This window comes from Lepisosteus platostomus, chromosome 8, assembly GCF_059453375.1.
Source record: "Lepisosteus platostomus isolate fLepPlt1 chromosome 8, fLepPlt1.hap1, whole genome shotgun sequence".
Classification (NCBI taxonomy): Eukaryota; Metazoa; Chordata; class Actinopteri; order Semionotiformes; family Lepisosteidae; genus Lepisosteus; species Lepisosteus platostomus.
The window spans coordinates 54,175,826-54,196,005 of NC_142618.1; the positions used below are offsets into that span (position 1 = coordinate 54,175,826).

Consider the following 20,180-nt stretch of genomic DNA (forward strand, 5'->3'; position numbering starts at 1 on the left):
TTTGTTCTGGAGCACAGTTTGGGAAGCGAGGGGGAAAAAAAGGAATTTAAGCTTTCAACTGTAATGCAGATTAATGAAAAAAAGTGATATAAGAAATGATGAAAAGGGTTTTCTGACCTGTTTTTTATTAGTGCTTTAAATTTACAACAACAGTTTAGTGACTACCACGGAGATTTTAGTAACACATAAACTTCAATAAAATGTCAATAGTTTTACTAACCATATCTCTCAGCGTTTATCCATTTAGATTAATATATTTTCTTTTTTACACTTTGAGTGTTTGTGGAAAAAACATCTGTAAGGCAGTAATTGATTCATAATGAAAAATAAAAGTAATTCACTCGCTTAGTGTTCGTCTTTTATTATTCCCAGAATTGCCTTTCTACATAACCACTATTACTTTTTGTTAGTGCTGATACTGTATACTCAAGGGATCACTGTGTCCGAAATGCTTGCAGCCTGCTGCCATACAGTATTAATGTGCATGTGTCTCTTTTTATTATATAATTATTTAATAACATTATTTTATATTTGCTTATTTTGGAAGAACTTTGAGATCATTTTTAAGTTTCCATTGGTCTTCAAAAGTGTTTCAATGTGTCTCCAAAAATCATTCTCCCACTTGTTAATATTAACATACAGTATGTGTAACAGGCAACGGAATAATATCATGTACCTGTATTTTATTTCTATTATATGGTAAATCCAGTATCTAGCAACATAATTTATCAAGGGTCCTGACAGGTTATATGGTTTATTGAAGCTCAAACCAGTTTTGTGTTTAAAATACAGACCAAGCAACCACTGAAATTCTTTTTAACAGATTTCAGGACCATGGAGAACATTCTTCCTGGAGAACAGCTGGTTTCATTTTTACTGCTTCCTCTATGACAGTTGTGACAATCTCATTTGCTATGGCGGGCCAGATTTGATTTAAATGGGCTTCAGGCCGGCCATACATACCATGAATTATCAAGATACTGAGCATGTTCTTTACATAGTATTATTTATTTGTAATGTTTTTTGTATTCTTTACAAGAAATATCTCCAATGTAATGTATTTTAGCATTAGCTGAAAAATATAACAGTTGTAATTATTGTAAACTATATACTGTACATTTCTGTTTGGCTGAAAAGAATATTGTCAAAATATCTCAGTAAGTAACTAGCAAAAATAAATACACAGTGTAGCCATATACACCCAGCCCTTGCTGTATGAATGCTACAACAAAGCATGTATTTTAATGATTGTTTTTCTGCTGAATTAAGCCATTTGCATTACAATTCAGCTGCTTTACTTTGTAGCTGCTCAGTGTTTTTAAACATTTGAGCAAAATGTGTTGCTAGTGCCGCAGGTGTTACAAAGGCAGAGAAAATAAGGAAAACAAAAGACAAAATCAAAAATCAAAACATATTTGCATTTTGTTCACCTTAGTTCAGCTCAGCTTAGTTAACAGTTGCTCAACATCTTCAACAGTTTCACAGTTTTTACATATTTTGTCTTGTTAATTATTATACAAAGTTAAAAGGGTAATTATTACAAACATGCACTATTGTTCTTATTTGGACAATTCAGCACTCTTAAGGTAATAGTAAGAATCTTTACTTAATGGACTTATGATAAGCTTCTATATCTATAGAAATTGAACTTTTAATGTGATTTGTCTCTTTCCAAACAGTTTTTGAGGAATGAGTTACTTTGGGAAACCAAGAGATAGTTGTATATCTATATCAATTGGTAAACTGCATGTCTGAAATATGGGTTATAGAATCTGGGATTAGTCATTAGCATTACCTGTAAGCTCTGCTCAAGGGACATGTAAAACAAACAGCTCCTGTTATGATAAGTGAGAAACAGCTCGCTTTGTTTCATAATTATCAGTTTCTCTTTTTAATTAGAAAACAGAATCTGTAAAAGGAAAGGTAGAAGGACATGAGATGTCAAAAAATGAACAATGAAAATCTGGGATATGATTTATTTTCTAGATACCAGTTGTCTTAAAACAGCAAAAAATCACCTATTATTGTTTTTTTAGCAGCATCTACTTTTAATAATGCATGTTGGCTTTCCGCTCTTTTCTATGAAAAAATACAAATGTTTCCACTTTTCCTGAGCCACAAATGAACCACAGAAAAGACAACTGTCTTTTTTTTTTTCTTCAATAACATACTCACAAGTCCATATTAACGTGTTCAAAAAATCTTTTCTGTTGAACAATTAAAAACACTAGGGAAAAGCTTGAGTGCGACTACCAGCAGTTTTGTTGCCATTTTATTTAAAAGGAGAATTTGCTTATAAATAAAAAAAAATCATTTTTCTATCTGTAATCGTGGCTAAAACCTTTTAAAGCTATTTGAGTTATAGATGACACCGCTATACATAACATTACAGATCTGTCTGGGTCCTTTATCTCTTCTAATAGCTTTGAAAGTGCAATGGTTTTGACCTTGAAAATCACACCCAAGGTGATCATAGGAGATAGAACAGAAAACAGACAAGATAGAATCATTATTCTTTGGTTTAAAAGAGATGAGCGAAGGAGCAGCTATCAGTCAGGTTGAGAAAATGTTGCCCTTCTGAAGACCCCAATATTTTAGGTTTTCCATTTTTTTACATAAATCACAGCAGTAAATCACTTTGCCTACGCTGGCAGCTTGACTTATTTCTCTTTTCAGAACATTTCTCTTTTAATGACTTCATTGTATGTCTCTCAGTGCCTTTCTAAGATATCTTAATGATGCTATTATTCTGTTTACCCAAACATAAGTGTTTAAGATAGTGTTAGGTAACCTGCACAAGAAAAAAAAAACAATTTATAATTTTATTAACTGTAAGTTGAGTTCGAGATATATTGTGAAAGTTAGTTGAACCTGGATTCATTCGAGAAAGTGGAACGACTATTGAATGACCTACACTAGATGGATTAACTGAGTTCAGGTCTGATTTTCCAATCCTAATTTCTACATCTAACATATGCACTAAATGACAATGCGCTTCACTCTAAGAGAATATTTCCACACCCTATTGGTAACTTAATACAAGGTGGTTGTATATTTAAGATTAGTCAAGTTTAAGTTTCAGATTGAATATGCTCTTTGTAAAAATTACAAAATAATTGTGTCTGAATTAATAGCAAATCCTTAAAGGTGACTGGTTTTATTTGATTTTATTTATTAATGAAACTTGTAAGTGGTAACTACTGGTCTTAGGTTCACAGTACACTTGACTGTTTTAGATAGAGCCACAATATAACTCATCTGCCATGCCTGTGCTCATTCAGAAAAAGCTTTGGACATGATTTGAGAAATATGGAAGAATATTTTACAAATGTTTGCATATAAACCTACTGTGTTTTGTTTCTGTTGTAGACATTAATATGGCTGGGGAGCCTAAGCCTTACAGACCTAAAGCTGGATCCAAGCGACCTCTTTCGGCTGTTTATAGGTGAGATGCTTTTATGAAAATTTTATGTATTTGTTTTATTTCCTTCTCAAATGTCTCACTCACTCTTCCATTGTGGGAGCCTTTTCTTACAGCAGGAGAAAAAAACTTAGTTGTTTTGGTCCATTAACTCATATAAGTGAAAAATTAAATTAAATAGGACAATATGTAACTTAAAAGATAGATGTTTAGCAAATATTTGGACCAAATGTGTCATGTGTCCTTTTAAAGTATCCTAATTCTTTGCACCTTTGCCTTCATATATTATTTAAAATGTCATCTGCAATAAAAACATAGAGTATTTACCAGTTTTAGTCAATATTGATTTATCTGGCCGATGCTCTTCTCCAAACTTACATATGCACCCATTTATACAGCTGGTCATTTTATTGCAGCCATTTGAAAGAAATGTCTTTCTCTACGTTACAACAACCGACCCAACAGGATACAGAAAAGTCTTCTTAGTCCACACCCTTTTTAGTCAATGAGTTATAAAAAGCTTAAATTAAATTGAAAATCAATAAATTACTGATGAATATATAAAACCTGAAATAGTGGGCTGTAACTTTCCTAAATAAAGTGGCTTAAATAAAACATTCAGTCTTTCTGCCCATTGCACGTTACATGCATGTTCTGTGTTATGTAATATATGCAATAATAAGGAACAAGTAATAGGTTTATTCCATGCTGAAAAGAGAAGAAAGAAAGGTGTACAGCGGAAGAAGGCTCTACAGCTGAAACCTTGTGTTTTCTTTCTTCTATTTTCAGCATGGTATAAACCTATTACTTGTTCCTTTGCAGCCTACGCATAGTGACGCATATTATAGTTCTGTTTGTCAATTTTTTAAGAAAAATTTTGCCCGCATTTTTTGGATTTGTCAAAATTCAGTTACATTTCTTTTTACATGCTTACAAATTCAAAACCTACTGGGAAAGAAGGTAGTAATAAGTCCGCTGTTTTGACCTGATGTGTGATCTCTCTGTGTGTGATGTGCAGAAAGCACAAGTTTGTTTTTGAAAAGTTAGCAGTTTACAGAGTGATTTCACACTGTGGTTAAGAAACAGTGAATGTTGTAAGCAGACAGTAAGACAGAAGCCAAAGTAAATGGTGCTGTTATAAAATGGCTTGACAGTTTTAACACGAAGACGGTGACTAAAAAGAAGAGAAGACCTCTTCATCGATGAGAGCAATCTTTTCTTGATATATACTTAAAGAAGATGAGTATTTGTACGTCCTGGAGAGTCCTGGAGTGGGGGCATAGATTTAGGTTACACCATTGTTCTTATCACAAACATTAAGGCAGAAATTAAATAGCTTATCAAATATGAATGTTTTATAAGGATATTCTTTATATTCAGAATGATTTGCATTTGGATGTTGACCTCTTACAGAAAAAAGAAACCCTAGATACATAGATTAAATGTAATATTTCATTAATGTGCATGAGGAAATTGAGAAATTTAGAGTTCTTTTTAGTAACACAGCTAAGCTATAAAGATGAAAACCAGATTTAAAGTTTAGGATGCAATTGTGTGACAAAAAAGAGTAAATGTGAATGAAAAGACAAATTCCAAATGGACAACAAAAAAATCCTGCAGTGTTTTAATTTTTTTCTGTCAGGAAATCCTGATAAATGTTGCTTCAAATGCTTCAAATCTTTAAGGAAAATCTAAAAATTCTACAGTTGGTTTGGAAAGCACTGTTGGCCAGCCTAGCCTAGTATGTTTAATAGAGCAAAACAAATGGTGGACAACACCTGTTTCCCTGATGTCAGACATCATGTAGAAGGATATAATATTGTGAAAGTTAGATTAATTGAACCCGTTTGATTTAAAACACCACAAACATTGTAACAATTTTTGTTGATTTATTCCTATTTCAGTAGATACCAGGAAACAAAGTCTAACAAGGCTAAAGGTGCATTTATTCTACCAGAATTATTCCACTAGGAGTGTAATATATTCTGTATCATAACAATGAATTTCTATTTGTGTGATTCAGCACTTGGTGCTTCTCCACAAAGAACAGCTTAATTATGCACACTTAATGATTTAAAAACATTCAGATTTACAGGACAGACTTGCTGATGGAATTGTAATTAAAGAAAATTACAAACTATATCACAATGCTGAAAAGAGAAGAAAGGAAACACAGCGTTTTGGCTGTGGAGCCTTCTTTGGGTGTGCTCCTTCTTCTTTGAGAGCCTTCTTCTGACTTTTTCACACCCAAAGAAGGCTCCACAGCTGAAACATTGTGTTTCCTTTCTTCTCTTTTCAGCATGGAATAAACCTTTACTTGTTCCTTTGCAGCCTACGCATGCTGATGCAGCTACCCACCTAACTACGTCAAAATGCATTTCATTGAATGGATGAGAGCCGCAATGTCCTCCTTGTGCACTGTACTCTGATGGATGAAATGTATAAAAAATAAATGGCTGAGATTAACACTGGTGAGATGGAGTTCTGTGCAAAAGACATCACAAAACCCCTAGTTTGCGTCTTTGAAATTTGAGATATTGATCTGCTCTAATGTACCCCTAGAAACCGTCAACCATTCCAAGATGGACACCTTTTTAAAAAAATGTGATAAATGATGTAACAAGTAAACTGAAAAAGAACTTTTTACTGCAGGTTGCTCTTTTGCACAAAACAAAACTTAAGACCTGATAACATTTTTTATCGGTACATACAGTATGTAATTACCCAGGTAGCTGTAGTTTATCTGCATCTACAGTATGGTTGATGCCTAATTTGAAATAGAATTTATAAATGTGACTGGATTGTTGTTCTTCTGGTGCAGAATACCATTCCAAGTACATTAATCTTTGTGGAAATGGAATTTGACATTTCACCACATACAATACTGTTTAAAGAATTAAATAGAATCCTGACAGATATAGAAGGCTTGGAAACTCGGCTCCTTCTAATTGTGATGCATGGTAAGATTCTGGCTGATCTAATATGGTGTTTTGAAAAATGTTAAGCTAGTTCATGTTAAGCTACATACTTGAATCTGGATCAGGTTTTAAAAAATAGAACAAATTTCAGTCATCTCACAGCCTTCTTAAGGTAATCAGGATATTCAACCCAAAACAAGTGTGCAGTTAGATTTCAGACTTTTTTAAAGAATGCAAATCTGAAGTGGATAAATAAAAACAAAGTGGAAAAGAAAATGTCAGTAGCATGTGTTTCAGTGAAGTTTGGAATGAAATTAAAAATATTTTGCAGCTTAAAATGAAAGGCTGAATATTTGTCAGTTTACCATTTCCATTGAGTCTGAAAAGAGGTCTTTTTTCATATAGGCTGGTTTTCACATAGCAGTTCAAGTTAGTTTGTGAAAGAAGAATGGGTAAACCAGCTGACTTTTATTAAACCTACAGAAAATGCAGCACTTTTTTAAACTAAACTCTTAATGACATATACATGCACCTGAAGAAGGCTCCACGGCCAAAGCGTTGTGTTTTCGTTCTTCTCTTTTCAGCATGGAATAAACCTATTACTTGTTCCTTTGCAGCCTACACATGCTGACGCAGCTACCCACCTGAACTATACATGCACTTTACTTTATTTTTGCATTTGACTCAGTTTATATGTACTGTATATCACTGCACTCTTTCTGAATTCAGTATTTTTTCTTTCTTCAGACAAAGAAAAACTATTCTGGAATTATTCTTAATTATGGATGCATGATTAAGTGTCAATAGCCACGAACATCACCGTTAATCTTCATGATTATGTGTGTAAGCTGCAGTTATTAAATGACTAATTGACATGATTAAAGTACTGCAGTGTCGTTATTGTTTAATAAGTAGCTTAGAAAGGGCTATATCGATCTCTTGGTGCTAGAGGATTGAAATACAGGGTAAAACACCCAGGCCTTACTTATCAGAATCTTCTAAGGTCACCGGAGCTAAACAGATCTTTGTCCTTGTTCAAAATGTGATTCTGCACAAAATTTGATTGTTTAAATGTGGGCAGATCAAATGTGAGAATTGTTGTGTTTACATTGTAATATTTGGCTTGGTAGAATATAGCTTACCTAAGACAATCCTCTTTATCACTTATAACAATGATAAGTAGTCCTTATTGATGACAGAGTACAGTAAACAAATGTCATCAGAATGTTGTAGAACTTCAAGAATATTGATATTAAACGTAATATACTTTTGCCACAATTCAAGTTTAAAGTGTTTTGTACTCCATTTTTGATGAAGAAGGTAGTGTGGTAGTGGTGTGTTGATAACGACATTTGATGTGGCATTTGGGGATTTCACATGTGCTGAATCGTGTTCAAACCACCAAATGTTCTGGCTGTGTCAAAATTGTCCTCGGTGCTTGAGAGAATGAGAGAATGCATTTTGAAATGTTTTCAGGAGCATTTATACAGTACTTCAAAAATGTTTTATTGTCTTGTCCAATTGTTCTACAACCTAATTTTTACTTAGTGAACTCGCATCCCAAAACTGATCATGCCCAGCCTTCTTCAGCTTGTGAGATCTGAGAAGATCAGGCTACAAAGTGGTAATGTGGCTGAAAAAAAATGTCAAAAAGACCCAATGTGTCTGGTCAGAGTAATACCACATGTTCATTCACATTTAGAAACATCTCCTTGTTAATTATTCGAATACAAATGTAGCAAAATGTTCCTTGTTAAAACATAAGGCTGTACTTTAAAAGCAAGTTTAATATACTGCAAGATATTAAAAACTTAATAAATACGGTTGGCTTCAAGGCTCATATGCTGTGTTTCTGATGCTTTTCAGTATCTACAGTATATAAATAGAATAAAGACACCAATGTCTCTTTGCACTAGAACAAAGCAGACAAATCTGCACCTTGCCTTTTGTTTTTTTTAAATGAAGCTTCAAGGACACATGACATAAAAATTATTGATAGAAAGTAACACCTCTTCTACCTTGGCAAATGTATGGTAATTGTCTTTGCAGTCTCAGACACTGTGCTGTTACTGCTGGTTGTTTATTAGAAGTGTTTTTGTTTTGCTATGCCCCAGTAGATGTTTTAATGCTTAAAACAAAGAAGTGAAGAAAAAATAAAATAACCAGTGGTTCCCATTAAGTGTTAATTTTATGTATTCTGTACTGAACAGAAATATTGCACCAGAATTTACAGAATTTGTGATTGCTACACTGATCGCAAATGTTGACAGAAATAATGTTTATTTCTCATTATTTCACCTTGTGATTAATTTCCTTCGCGGTTCTCTTCATATAGAAATTGGAAAACCAAAGATTTAATCAGGACAACATAATTTGTTTTAGCATTTATTTTAGCACCACAGTTACCTAAAAGTCGTCAAAAAGTATGACAATAAGGTGGTGTCATACTGTATATGGAACTGAGCAATTTCTCAATTGCTGCCTAACTCATATTTGATTTTTTTAAAGTTTTGGATGAAAGGGTTAATTTAAATTCAGTACCACTCCTGGTAAAAACAGTTGAACAGACTGCATTTAATTCAGCTGACTTATTTCCATTCTGATTTTGGCTGCAATGTGTTATTGGCTAGAAATGCACATTTTTTACATGTTCCTTCAATAACATTTTTCACTTGTTTTTCTTTTATAAATTACTTCAGAGAAACTCAGTACATCTTAATTTGCTTCAAAACAACTGAACACCCCACAGAATTCCCAGTTATACAACCTTGTAATAAGAGCAAGTGATATTTTCAAACTAAACTAAAATGCATCTTGAATGGTAACACCCCTTCTTTCTAAATAGCAAACCTTAGTGGAGAAAACCCACTGAAATTCTTTACTGGGCTGGAATTCTTGTTGAATCTTGTTTTGTATAGATCCATTTACTTATTAATCTGTAAAATTAACTTTTACCATTAGATTACATTGTTTATTTAATAAATCACAGGGATTTGATGGCCAAATTAAAATGTGTTGGTTAGTAAAACAAATTATTTCTGTTGGAATACTTGCACTGTGCTGAGACTTTGGTGTAAAACTGAGCTCAGATCTGTGTCGACAATCTCTCTTTCCAAGTGATTCTTCACAGATTAGTCTTAGTCTTAGACAGAATTAGTTTGTCCAGTGCCATGGAATTGCAGGGCTTTAATGTTCAGTCCTTGAAGGGGAATGGGATCTTGAGATTTTTATTCCACCTTTGTAGTTATATAATTTAGATATTGGTTTGCTTATGAAAAGCGGTAACTGAGACCTTTATGACTTGTAAATATGTTGCTGTCACTGACTGGATTTCAAAATCCTGGCTCTAAAAATCCAGTTATTCGATCATTTTTTTCTGATTGATGTATTTGTTGATTATCTGATTATTTGGTACACCATCTTCTAAAGGCATGTTAAGTTAATCATTATTCCCATTTATTTGCATATATGTATGAGACCTGTGGTGGACTGACATCCTGACCAGAGTTTATAGTTCATTCCTTGTGCCCTATAATTCCATGATAAGCAATAGGTTGTGAGTTGCTTATATGTGACATTTTAATGATGGATGGTCAAATGATTTAAATACTATAGATATCTAAATGTAAATACCAGAAGTACAATCAGAACATGTATTATGCAACTGTCTAGCATTGACATAATTTGTGTTATTTCACTATCAATTAATTAGTTTTTAAAATAAATCAACTGCATTTAAGGTATAATTAAAATGTCTTGAATTCAGCAGTTCAGTAGCTGTATATTCCTTAATGCATCACAATAATATCCTCATAATATTTATTCATTAATAAAAAATATTTATTAGGTTGTATAAATATGACATTTTCAGTTATTTTAATCTAAATGTTTTGTAGATTAGATTTCTACAGTCCTGATCACTGTGTCATAAATGTAAAAATAACATGAATTAAAAATGTGACAAGTGAGCGGAAACAATTTATATATGCGTAATTAGTGATTTTTTTTTATTGTTTCAGCTAATTTCTTTGGAATTTAGAGAAATAAACTATCAAATGCCTATTGCATTACTCATTTTCTTCAGTGCTGGTAGACTTTGTCAGACTTTGTTAAACCAGACAGATGGTCCTTCACAATTAGTCATACTGTATATTGGATTATTATAGCAATTTTATAGAGATATTAAATACACAGTATAAAGCCATATTTATTAAACATTGACTACTCTAATATGCAAACATTCAAATGAAATCTTTCAGTGTTATGTTAAGTATCTTCCAAGATACCAGCTTTATATTGATTCAGGTACTGACTACTGATGTAATGTTATTCTTTTTTAAAACAGCAATAACATTAGTGTGCAAAAGTGATCATGAAAATGGACTGTGGAGCTCACGAGTAAGATACATTTACTAAATTATTGGAGAATGAAGATTATTAATTCCGGGTTTTGTGTTGAACTGATGGTCAGTTTTTGCTATCCCAGTCTTTTCTGTAGAACATTTGAACAATTAACCTTTTAACACTCACTCATTAAAAGAGAGTCTAGATAGAAATGATAAATCCAGACTCCTTCAGACTTCTGACAATTCACTGAGCAGAAGTTAATAAGGAATATTTCCCCATACACAATAATGACACTTTATACTGAACATGACTCAACATCCCAGCTGAGCAGACAGACAAAACATTAATGAAATTGTGTGCTGTATAACTCCAAAATCAATACAGAGAATTTGTTTAGAATAATTATGGAGTAACACATTCTTTTTTTTTTACTTGTTCAAAGGATTTTAAATGCCTAACTAAATGTCTAATGAAGAGCCAGTTTATGCACAATCACATCATTGTCTGTGCTTGGAAATGAACTTTAATTGTCCTAGTTAGTGCTGATGAATTAATCTCTTTTTTAATATGATTACACTTGCTTTTTTAAGTCTTTCTTCTCATTTATAGATTAATCTGAAATTATTATTTAAATACCAACTACTAAGTAATAATAATGAAAATGCTTTAATTCTATACCCAGATACAAAAAGGAAAATGTGCATAGCATTAATGTTTTATGTTTCTTATTTTTTCACAGTGGTTATGAATTTGATTATGACTACTACCGGGATGATTTCTACAATCGGTATGTCTATCATGTTCATATGTATTTATTTTTTAACTGAATTTATTTTTCGTGTTTAAGGACATGAGTAATAAAAAAAGCTTCAACTGTATTGTTGTGAAAAATTGAATTTATTATTGCCTTGTACTATTTAGAGATATCACTGAATCATTTTATGGTATCTTTAAATATTTAAGTATGTCTGTAATATTTTGTAGATAGTTTTCTCATATTACTTCAATAGTATGTCTGTTCTCTCTCCCAGAGTTAGGCTGTAGCGTGACCTTTCAGACCACCAGTTCATTAGCATTATATCTGAATATACCCATTTTTCTTTTGGAAGGACAGTCAATTAATTTGTGAAGTTGGTTGAATTTAGAATTCGGACTTTCCAAGATAGAGACCTTCTTTATATTTAAGTTGGGACTGCGTATATTTAAATATTGACCATCTCATTGGATTTCACCTTACTAGTGTGAAGGCACAGGAAATAGGACAAGTACAAAGGAAATGTTTGCAGTGGGCATATATCTATACTGTATATATTTATGACTGTAGTTTGTGGTACTTCTTTGGCCAGTGATGTAAAAGAATGCTACTTCTGAAAGATTATAATTTCTTATGTCTATATAGCAATAAAAAGTGCTTTATATGTCCAGGTAGAAGGGGGATCCACTTTATGCACCTGTAAAGTGCAACTACCACCGAAGTGACTTCCGGCAGCCATTATGCACTTTCCTCCCCACTACACAACAGATCAGGCAGGGATGTAAGAACAGTTAATTTAAGAGGGACTTTAGGAGGACCGGAATGTCAAGCTCAGACTGGTCTTTAGTTGGAATACAGCTTAACACCTCTTCTTTTTTGAAGACTACAATGGGAACCTGACTCATGTCAGGACCTCGATGTAATGTCTCCTCCAAAGAAGAGCTCTTCCTATAGCACAGCACAGTGTGACTGATCACCATTCTGTGGAGCTGGTTTGGGAATTTTGGTCTAGAAACAGTGCCACCAGCACCACTAGACTGATTTGCTCAGATGTCTTCCATTCTAGTACTGACCATGCCCAGCCTTGCCTAGCTTCTGAGATCTGACTAAAAATGATAATGCTGCAGCACAAGATGGTGACTACCTGACATTAAAATGGATGTGATTTTAGACTAGGAAGTGGGAAATCTGTCATATTACTGTAGCTGCCTTCTTAGTCTCGCAAATAAAATTACTTATCTATTTATTTCCTACTGATATTAAAAGGTATCAACTTAAAAATAATAGTAGAACCAAACTGTTGACAAAAACAGCAAGAAAAGAAAATAACATATTCAATCTATTAATTTAAGCTGTGTGAAATAAGAGAGTATCCTGTTAATTGAGCATTCTGTCCCGAAGCAAAAAAAAGGCATTGCTGTAAGTGCTTGTAAGTGATATGGAATAGATACAGATTATATAGTAAATTGGTTTTTTCTTACCTAGTAAAACATTTTATGTCTCTTGAATCAGATATCTCTTTTTTAGTAAACAGATGAGATTCTGTGGAGAGAAGAATGATGGAAGCATTATATTAGCCTATAAGGTTAATCAATTTCAATGCATTGCTGAACATGCATGAAAGTAAAGCTGCACATCATTAGCAGTGACATTTAGTGTGTTGAATTCACTAAAGAGAAAGTATTTTAAATTTAACAATGTGTGGTCTTTCTTTTTACTCCAAAGACTAATTGTTCATCAACTCTTGCATCTGCTATGACATTTTCTAAATGCCAGATTGCTTTGTCATACTTTATAGTCTATGAAGTATATAGTCTATAGATAGGACAGAAGTAGGGCAGAAGTCATTGTCTGACATTTTCAGTATTTTTATATACAGTGCCTTGAAAACGTATTCAGACCTTTCCTATGGTGTACCAGTTTGTGAAATTACAAAACATGCACACATTTTTTAAAGACTTCTGTCTGTTTTTTTTCACAGCTTTCTGATTTACATACATAAAACATTTACTCTATTTAAAGCTGTTGTTCACCACCCTTAAGAAACCATCTGTTTAAAGACATTTGCTGATTTATGTTTTTTATTCCAAGAAACAATTAAACAAAATATTGACAAACTGCCATAGTGGGATAATATAATACTTTGGCTTCAGGTATGTAAATTCCATTCATTACCTTTAATTTAAGAAATGCACTGAGTATTAAGGAGGATAAGAATGAGAAATCTGGAGTGTTTTGACAAAGGATATAAACAGTGTACTATAAATAAATTAAATGTCACTGGGAAGTACAGTATGTAAGTCACAGGGCTTGCTGCTTCTGTGAAATCCTGGCCAACTGTGAACTCACACAGCACTGTTGGCATTTCAATACAATTATGTGGAGAACTCCAGCTGACCTGGGAGTTCTTGGTCACAAGGAACAAGTGACATAGCATATATTCAAATCAGTATATTCAGATATTTGTTCTAAACTGCATTCCAATTGGTTATAGCTAAATATATTATCAACTCAGATGTTTATTTTTAAATCAGTTGGCTTTTACAGCTGTTTCTGAGAGTGAATATTAGAAATCAGTCATTGCCCTCCTGCATTCCTATCCTGTTATCTGGAACTGAGCTGTCCCACTGTGTGTTTGTGTCTGGGTGTGCCCTGCAATGGACTGGCGCCATCAAGGGTGTATCGTGCCTTGTGCCTGTTGCTTGCTGGGATAGGCGGCTCTGGCTCCCACACTACCCTGAATTGGATAAGGTGGCTGGTAAATAGATGGATGAATTTTTGAACTTGCACCTTTTCAGAAACAAGAAAGGGAGGTCTGAATCAATGTTTTCCAGCCCTGATCCTTAGGGAGCTCTAGGTGTTCTGGTGTTTGTTCTAGCTGAGTTCTCAATCACAGGCTAATTGATTTCAATTTTCTATTGAACATTTTCAATTTGCCTTCTTGCTTCTTTGAAGACAAATGGCCTTTGTAAGAAAACAACAATGTGCAAAAATTCTGAGTTTCAGTACATTCTCTTATACAGTTGTGATAGCTGAATAGTAACCAACTGACACTCTTCAGAAAGTGAAAAAAAACATTATTCCCATCTGTATGCCTTCACAGAAATAAAGGAGCAAATGAGTTGAGGAGAGATTAAATGTTGTAAATTGTGGTTGTTCAAACAATAAATTGTTTTGGAACCAAGGACTGAGTGCTGAAACAGAAGTCTAATCAGGAACATAGATGAATTTCTGGTATCAGTTAGCACCTGTGATAGAATTTCTGTTGAAATGAAAACTAGAGATACAATATAAATAATCCAGAGATACTACCCACTCTATACTGCTCTATATGTTCTCTCCTTGCTTTTATTTTTTTCTGTTCTTGTGTAAAGAAAGGGTGAATATTTTATATAGCTGTTTAATGTGCCTGTTTTGCAGGGGGTGGGAAGCTCATGTGTGTTGACTTACATTCTATCTTGGAAATGGTGAGAAGAAAGGTTATCTGGAAGTCAGATTTGTGCTAAACAATACTGTACAGTACATCGAATCTATACCAAAATTGTTGAATGGAGCTCAATGTTATGTTCTTGTAGGGTCATTAATTCTTTCTTCAGTTAAGGTTGGTTGTAATATGTTCTTATCTGCTAATTGTTTTTACTGCTTGCTGTTCTATGGTCTGTTGTATGTGGTGTAAGAGGGTTTTGGGTTCAGACAAGACGGAACCAGAACTTGATAACCTTGTCTGAACCACATTCTCCAGATGGCTGGGGGGAATGAGCTTCTGACCCTAGGTCACCTGACCAGTTGGAAGAAGACAAATTGGTCAAGTCAAGTTTTAAAGGTTGTGAAGCAGAGGTGTCCAGAGGTTGGTTTAATCTGCTGTCTATATTTAGACACTATAGTTGAGGGAGACCATCTGTTGTTCGACCTCACCAGAAAGAGAAGGAAGTGATCCTGTGGATGTAACGCTTGGGGCTGGGAACTGTGTTTTTAGAAGACGGTTGAGAAAGAGTCTCAGAGAAATTTTTTGGAAAGCCAGTAAGCAGCTTAGCTGCCAGGTTATTATTAGAGAGGGAACAGAATAGCTCTAATTGGTAGAGGAGCCTAAGATGAGCTTAAGCTTTTGTTTTGTGTTTTGGGATTTTGATTATTTTCCTTACACTATAAATAAAAAAGCACCGTTTATGTACCTTGCAGCTGCATTTGTCAATATTCTTAAGACCTGAGTATTAAAAGATTGCGTGTACCAGCACCCTAACCCCCTGGTCTTTCAGACTGACCAGTGTTTGCCATTCATTGCTGTGTTTATATCTATTCTATACCAGCTAACAGTGATAAGTCCTGAAACATGCATGGCTTGAGTTTGCTTTAATAGAAATAAAAATTACTATTTAATAGTGTACTAGTTTAGAACTGAATGCTTAATCTATTGAGTTATTTTTCATTTTTGCATGATGACTACAAGAAAAGGAGTTCTTAATGCATTTGACAGGAAAATAAATAATGTTAATAATGTTCACAGTAATGATACAGAGCTATGGTTTTCTCTAGTGATTGTAACAGTTAACAGCACATTATTAGAGTATTTTAATATTGATTTATACAGCAATGTTTTGGGTTTCTAGAGTTAGACTTATATTACTGTAAGTCTCCCTTAAGTCTTAAATTTCCAAACACAGAACAATTTCTTGTTGTCTTGTTGTCACAGTTGTCTATTCTTTTATCATGTAATGATACATGACACCAATTAATTTTACTAAATTCAAAACCCAAGTGTGTTCACAATCAAGATTTTGACTTGTGTTTCAAGAAACCTGAGTCATTTTTTACTTTACTTGAGACGTGGGACTGGTTTCATAAAAGGCTCAATAACTTCCAGGTTGTTAGTTTTATTGCTTGTGTTGCTTTATACTACTTCTTCCTCACAGTTGCTCACTTTCCCACCTGCTACATGCTTTATCACTACCAGGTTACCCAACCAGTCACTGCTACTGTTCTTCACCTGACTATGATTGTGGTAGAACGTTTCCCATGAGCTTTGGGGAGTTACCCACCAAACACAAAATAAGACAAAAGGGGTTTTCATAGCATTGATATGCTGAAGCAGTATGCTGTTAATACAGTAGTGTGATTCTGTTTGTTTTCTCCGTTACTGAACATCTATTGCACATGGCTCATTTGTTTACCCCTTCCTTCAAATACACTAAAGTGTTTGATATTTGTACTTATTTTAAATTACTGGTAGTTGTTTTCAGGATAGAATGCTTTCCATAATGAGTTCTACTATTACTGTGACTATATGGTTCTAAAACTTAAATCGAAGGAGTTCGTTTTTAAGTCATTTTCATGCAAAATGCTTTTTAGATAGCATTTTTAGATATTTGAATGGCATTTTCTCTTAAACTTACAGAACAAGATTCATTCCTTTCTCTCTAGGCTTTTTGATTACCATGGTCGGCTGGCCCAACCACCTCGGGCTGTGATCCCACTGAAGCGTTCCCGTGTTGCTATTTCATCCACTCGCCGAGGAAAGACCACCTTCCCAGCCAAAGGATCATCCAGAGTCACTACCAGCAGCACCTTGTCCTCGGGACTCAAGTGTAAGACATAAAAATTACTCTGCTCATCTCATTTCATTTTAAATGCAAGATCTGAAGAAACCGAAAGAAAAATGATACAGCAGTTTCAAATATGAGAGTACAGGTACAGGGATTACATGAAAAAAGACAAATTGGCACCAGAAGATATTCAAGCTGTAAAATAGTGATTATGACGCCAATGCTTTATATTGTACCAGTAGAAAAGCACAAAATCTCAATGTTTTTTGTGAACATTATTTTTCTCTCTCAAACACACATACAATGCAAAAAATAATAAAAACTACTCCACCTGAATCAACCTCCCTTAGCCACCCCCATCATTTAAATGTCTGGACTCTATAACTTTGGAAAAAAATGTATTTTTGTATATTTTATCTGTATAAGATTTACCAGTAATTTTGCTTCCACCAATCTAATGGTAGTAATATCTGAAAACCATTCATTATTGTGGAGTCTCAAAGCTGGTAAGTGACTGGGCCAACTGATATTAAAACAAAATCTATTCTGAAATGTCCAAACAATGAAATTAATTGTTTTCTAGTATAGTTTAGTTTTCATTGTAGTGGCCTGGGAAAAAATGAGTTGCTGAGCTTGCATTAGAAATGCCAAGTTAGTTTCCGTTTCAGCAGTTTTCTTTAGACAAAAATTGTGTGTTTTGTGCGGAAAACACTGAGGAGTTATCTTTAATGTACGTCATCACTTTCATAGGTAGCTATAAATAAATCTATGTTCACTGAAGTTTGAAAATATTGAATTACTAAATAAGTATAGTGTATTCCTCATATAAATGAGCACATATTTTAAACTAAGGATACAAATGTCTGTGGGTCTACGATAAGCTTGCTGTAGTAAAATATTTACTAATGTCATTCACATAACAAAACATTTTTTTTAACTTGGCCACACTGCTACACACTAACGTTAACATTAACACTGCTGACTCTGACCATAACTCAGACACCTTTATCCTTGCTCTTTTGTCTTAATCCTAAACCTTATCTTACTTCTAGGACTTATCTTGGTACTATAGGTATGTCCATTTTATAAATATGCTAAATAAATACTACTTATTCTTAAGGAAACAATAAAAACACAACTACTTTATTGTAATCTCCAAAATTATGTTTATAAGGTAACTCTCAAGAAGTTTTTTTTTTATATTTCATTTTAGTCCTGCAATGAGACTTTAACTGCAGTCTCTATTGCAGCTTCTGTGAAAGTGTTATGTTTTGTTTTTAAGTATAGCCCCCATATTCAAAGGGGAGTAATTTCTTCCTGTTGCATGTCTTGGAGACAATAAGGAAAGCCCACACAATGTGTAGCTCTGAAGTGCATCTGACAAAACATATAATTTAGACTTAATGCAGCCAACTACTGAAAGCTAGTGTTAACTGGAGATTTCATTGGCAGGAACATAAATATGTCTGAAAATGCAATAGTCAGTATCAGAATGACTAAGTTTCCTGCTAGTATTTCCCATAAAGATGACTCATTTCATTAATAAGGTGGTTGATGACAAAAACATTCACAGTAACTTGTAAGAGTATAACTGTTTATCGTGTAAGACTTCCTGTATGTTACTTTCACATCTGCATCATTTGGTTTTTTCACTGTTTAGACACAGTTCAGTCTACAACAGGGATGAATACAGAGTTGTGTTGCTTTGTATCCCATGTCTCACTATTGTAGGAAAAAAATGTGAAATCCTGCAGGTGCTCTCTCACTGCACTTTACAAGCACAGTGGTGATGGGTTTTCCTTACTGCTGTTGAACACTTGTATATCTAACAGTAATGTTTTTAGAAACATGGCATTAAGTTCTGAGTTAGGGGGGAAGCATTGTTTTGAATTTGGAACATGATGGTGCGGTACCAATGATGACATTTGAGTTACCTTATTGTTTTCAGTGATAATTTCATGTAACATTATTATAACTTAATAATATTGACCACAAACCCCCTTTTCACTCTGATCACAGTTGTTTATACCTGTTCTTCAGACTCAGATGAAATCTCTAAGGTTCATACAGGCACAATCTTCTCTGTGGCTTGTGACAGACAAGCGTCCATATTTTACTCTGACTGTGGACTTTTTGCTTACATGCAACAGCTTATAAAACGCAAACCATAGCTCTCACAAATGAATAGTGCAGTTACTGGACAACCAAAAAAAAAAAAATAGAATGCCACAAGCAATGTTTCACAGAGATTAATGCATCCATTTTGTTTTCATTTTACGAAGACAAATAAAGGGTAAAAAGATGTAATCAAAGACTTGATGGAAAATATAAGGGTTTTAAGTCAATTTTGTGAATAATTATTTGATCAACATTTTTTCTTTAAAACTTTAACAATAATGCGGTAAATAAAAAGAACAATCTACAGTTTTGCTATTTTTTTCTATTTTTTTTCTCTTTTCAAAAGAAAGAAATAAAAAAAATATGTTGTAGTCAAATACTTTTAAAATGTTGTTTGCCTTTTATCGTCAAACAGTTAAGCTTTGAGATAAGACATTCTTTGTTATGAGCCAAATGCTGCAGCGAAAATGATAAATAATAAAGCCTGAAAGAGCAGTGAGGCAAAGCTTTTTTTATGCTTGACGTCCCTGTGGAATTATTTTTCTTGTTTTGGTCTAAGCAAGGAGATTGATTCTGATCCTTTCACATAACTGAAGTCCATGTTGTGGACTTCTATTGACTCCATGAAATGAGATGAGGTTGGGCAGATGCATGTGTGTGAGCCTCCTATCTGGAAAACAATACAGAGAAAGCAGGAAGTTCCCAGGGGACTTACAGTTAACATTGAGTTAATGTTCTTCAATTAGACATGCAATTCAGATGGAAATATAAATGGCAAATTGCTCTTTTATACTGGGAAAAACATTTTTGAATTGTAAGGTTACATTAGTAACAATGTATTCCTAAAATAAGGAACATGGCAAAAAGATTTGGTCTAGAGTCTAGTTTTGGGAGAGCTTGTTATAATTCATTTTTTTATCCTTTTTAGATATTCTTAACATTACAGGCTTGTATCGCACAAGATGTGTTAATAATTCACTCTTTGCCCGAGTATATACAATTTTCATAGTTTATGTAAGACAGGACATTAATATGTAAATTATCTTTGAATTTAGTAAATGAATAACTTGATTTGAAACATA

The 20,180-nt window shown here is 33.7% G+C and overlaps 1 protein-coding gene across 3 annotated transcripts in view; it reads left to right on the plus strand.

The window, feature by feature from the left end:
- Positions 1–20,180, plus strand: part of ralylb (RALY RNA binding protein like b) — a 157,850-nt gene that overhangs the window by 121,626 nt on the left and 16,044 nt on the right. For all 3 annotated transcript variants that reach the window (XM_088643955.1, XM_088643953.1, XM_088643954.1), the window contains exons 3-5: positions 3,370–3,445; positions 11,426–11,473; positions 16,859–17,022. In XM_088643955.1, coding sequence (XP_088500081.1) covers positions 3,370–3,445; positions 11,426–11,473; positions 16,859–17,022 — 288 coding nt within the window. The remainder of the gene's footprint in view (positions 1–3,369; positions 3,446–11,425; positions 11,474–16,858; positions 17,023–20,180) is intronic.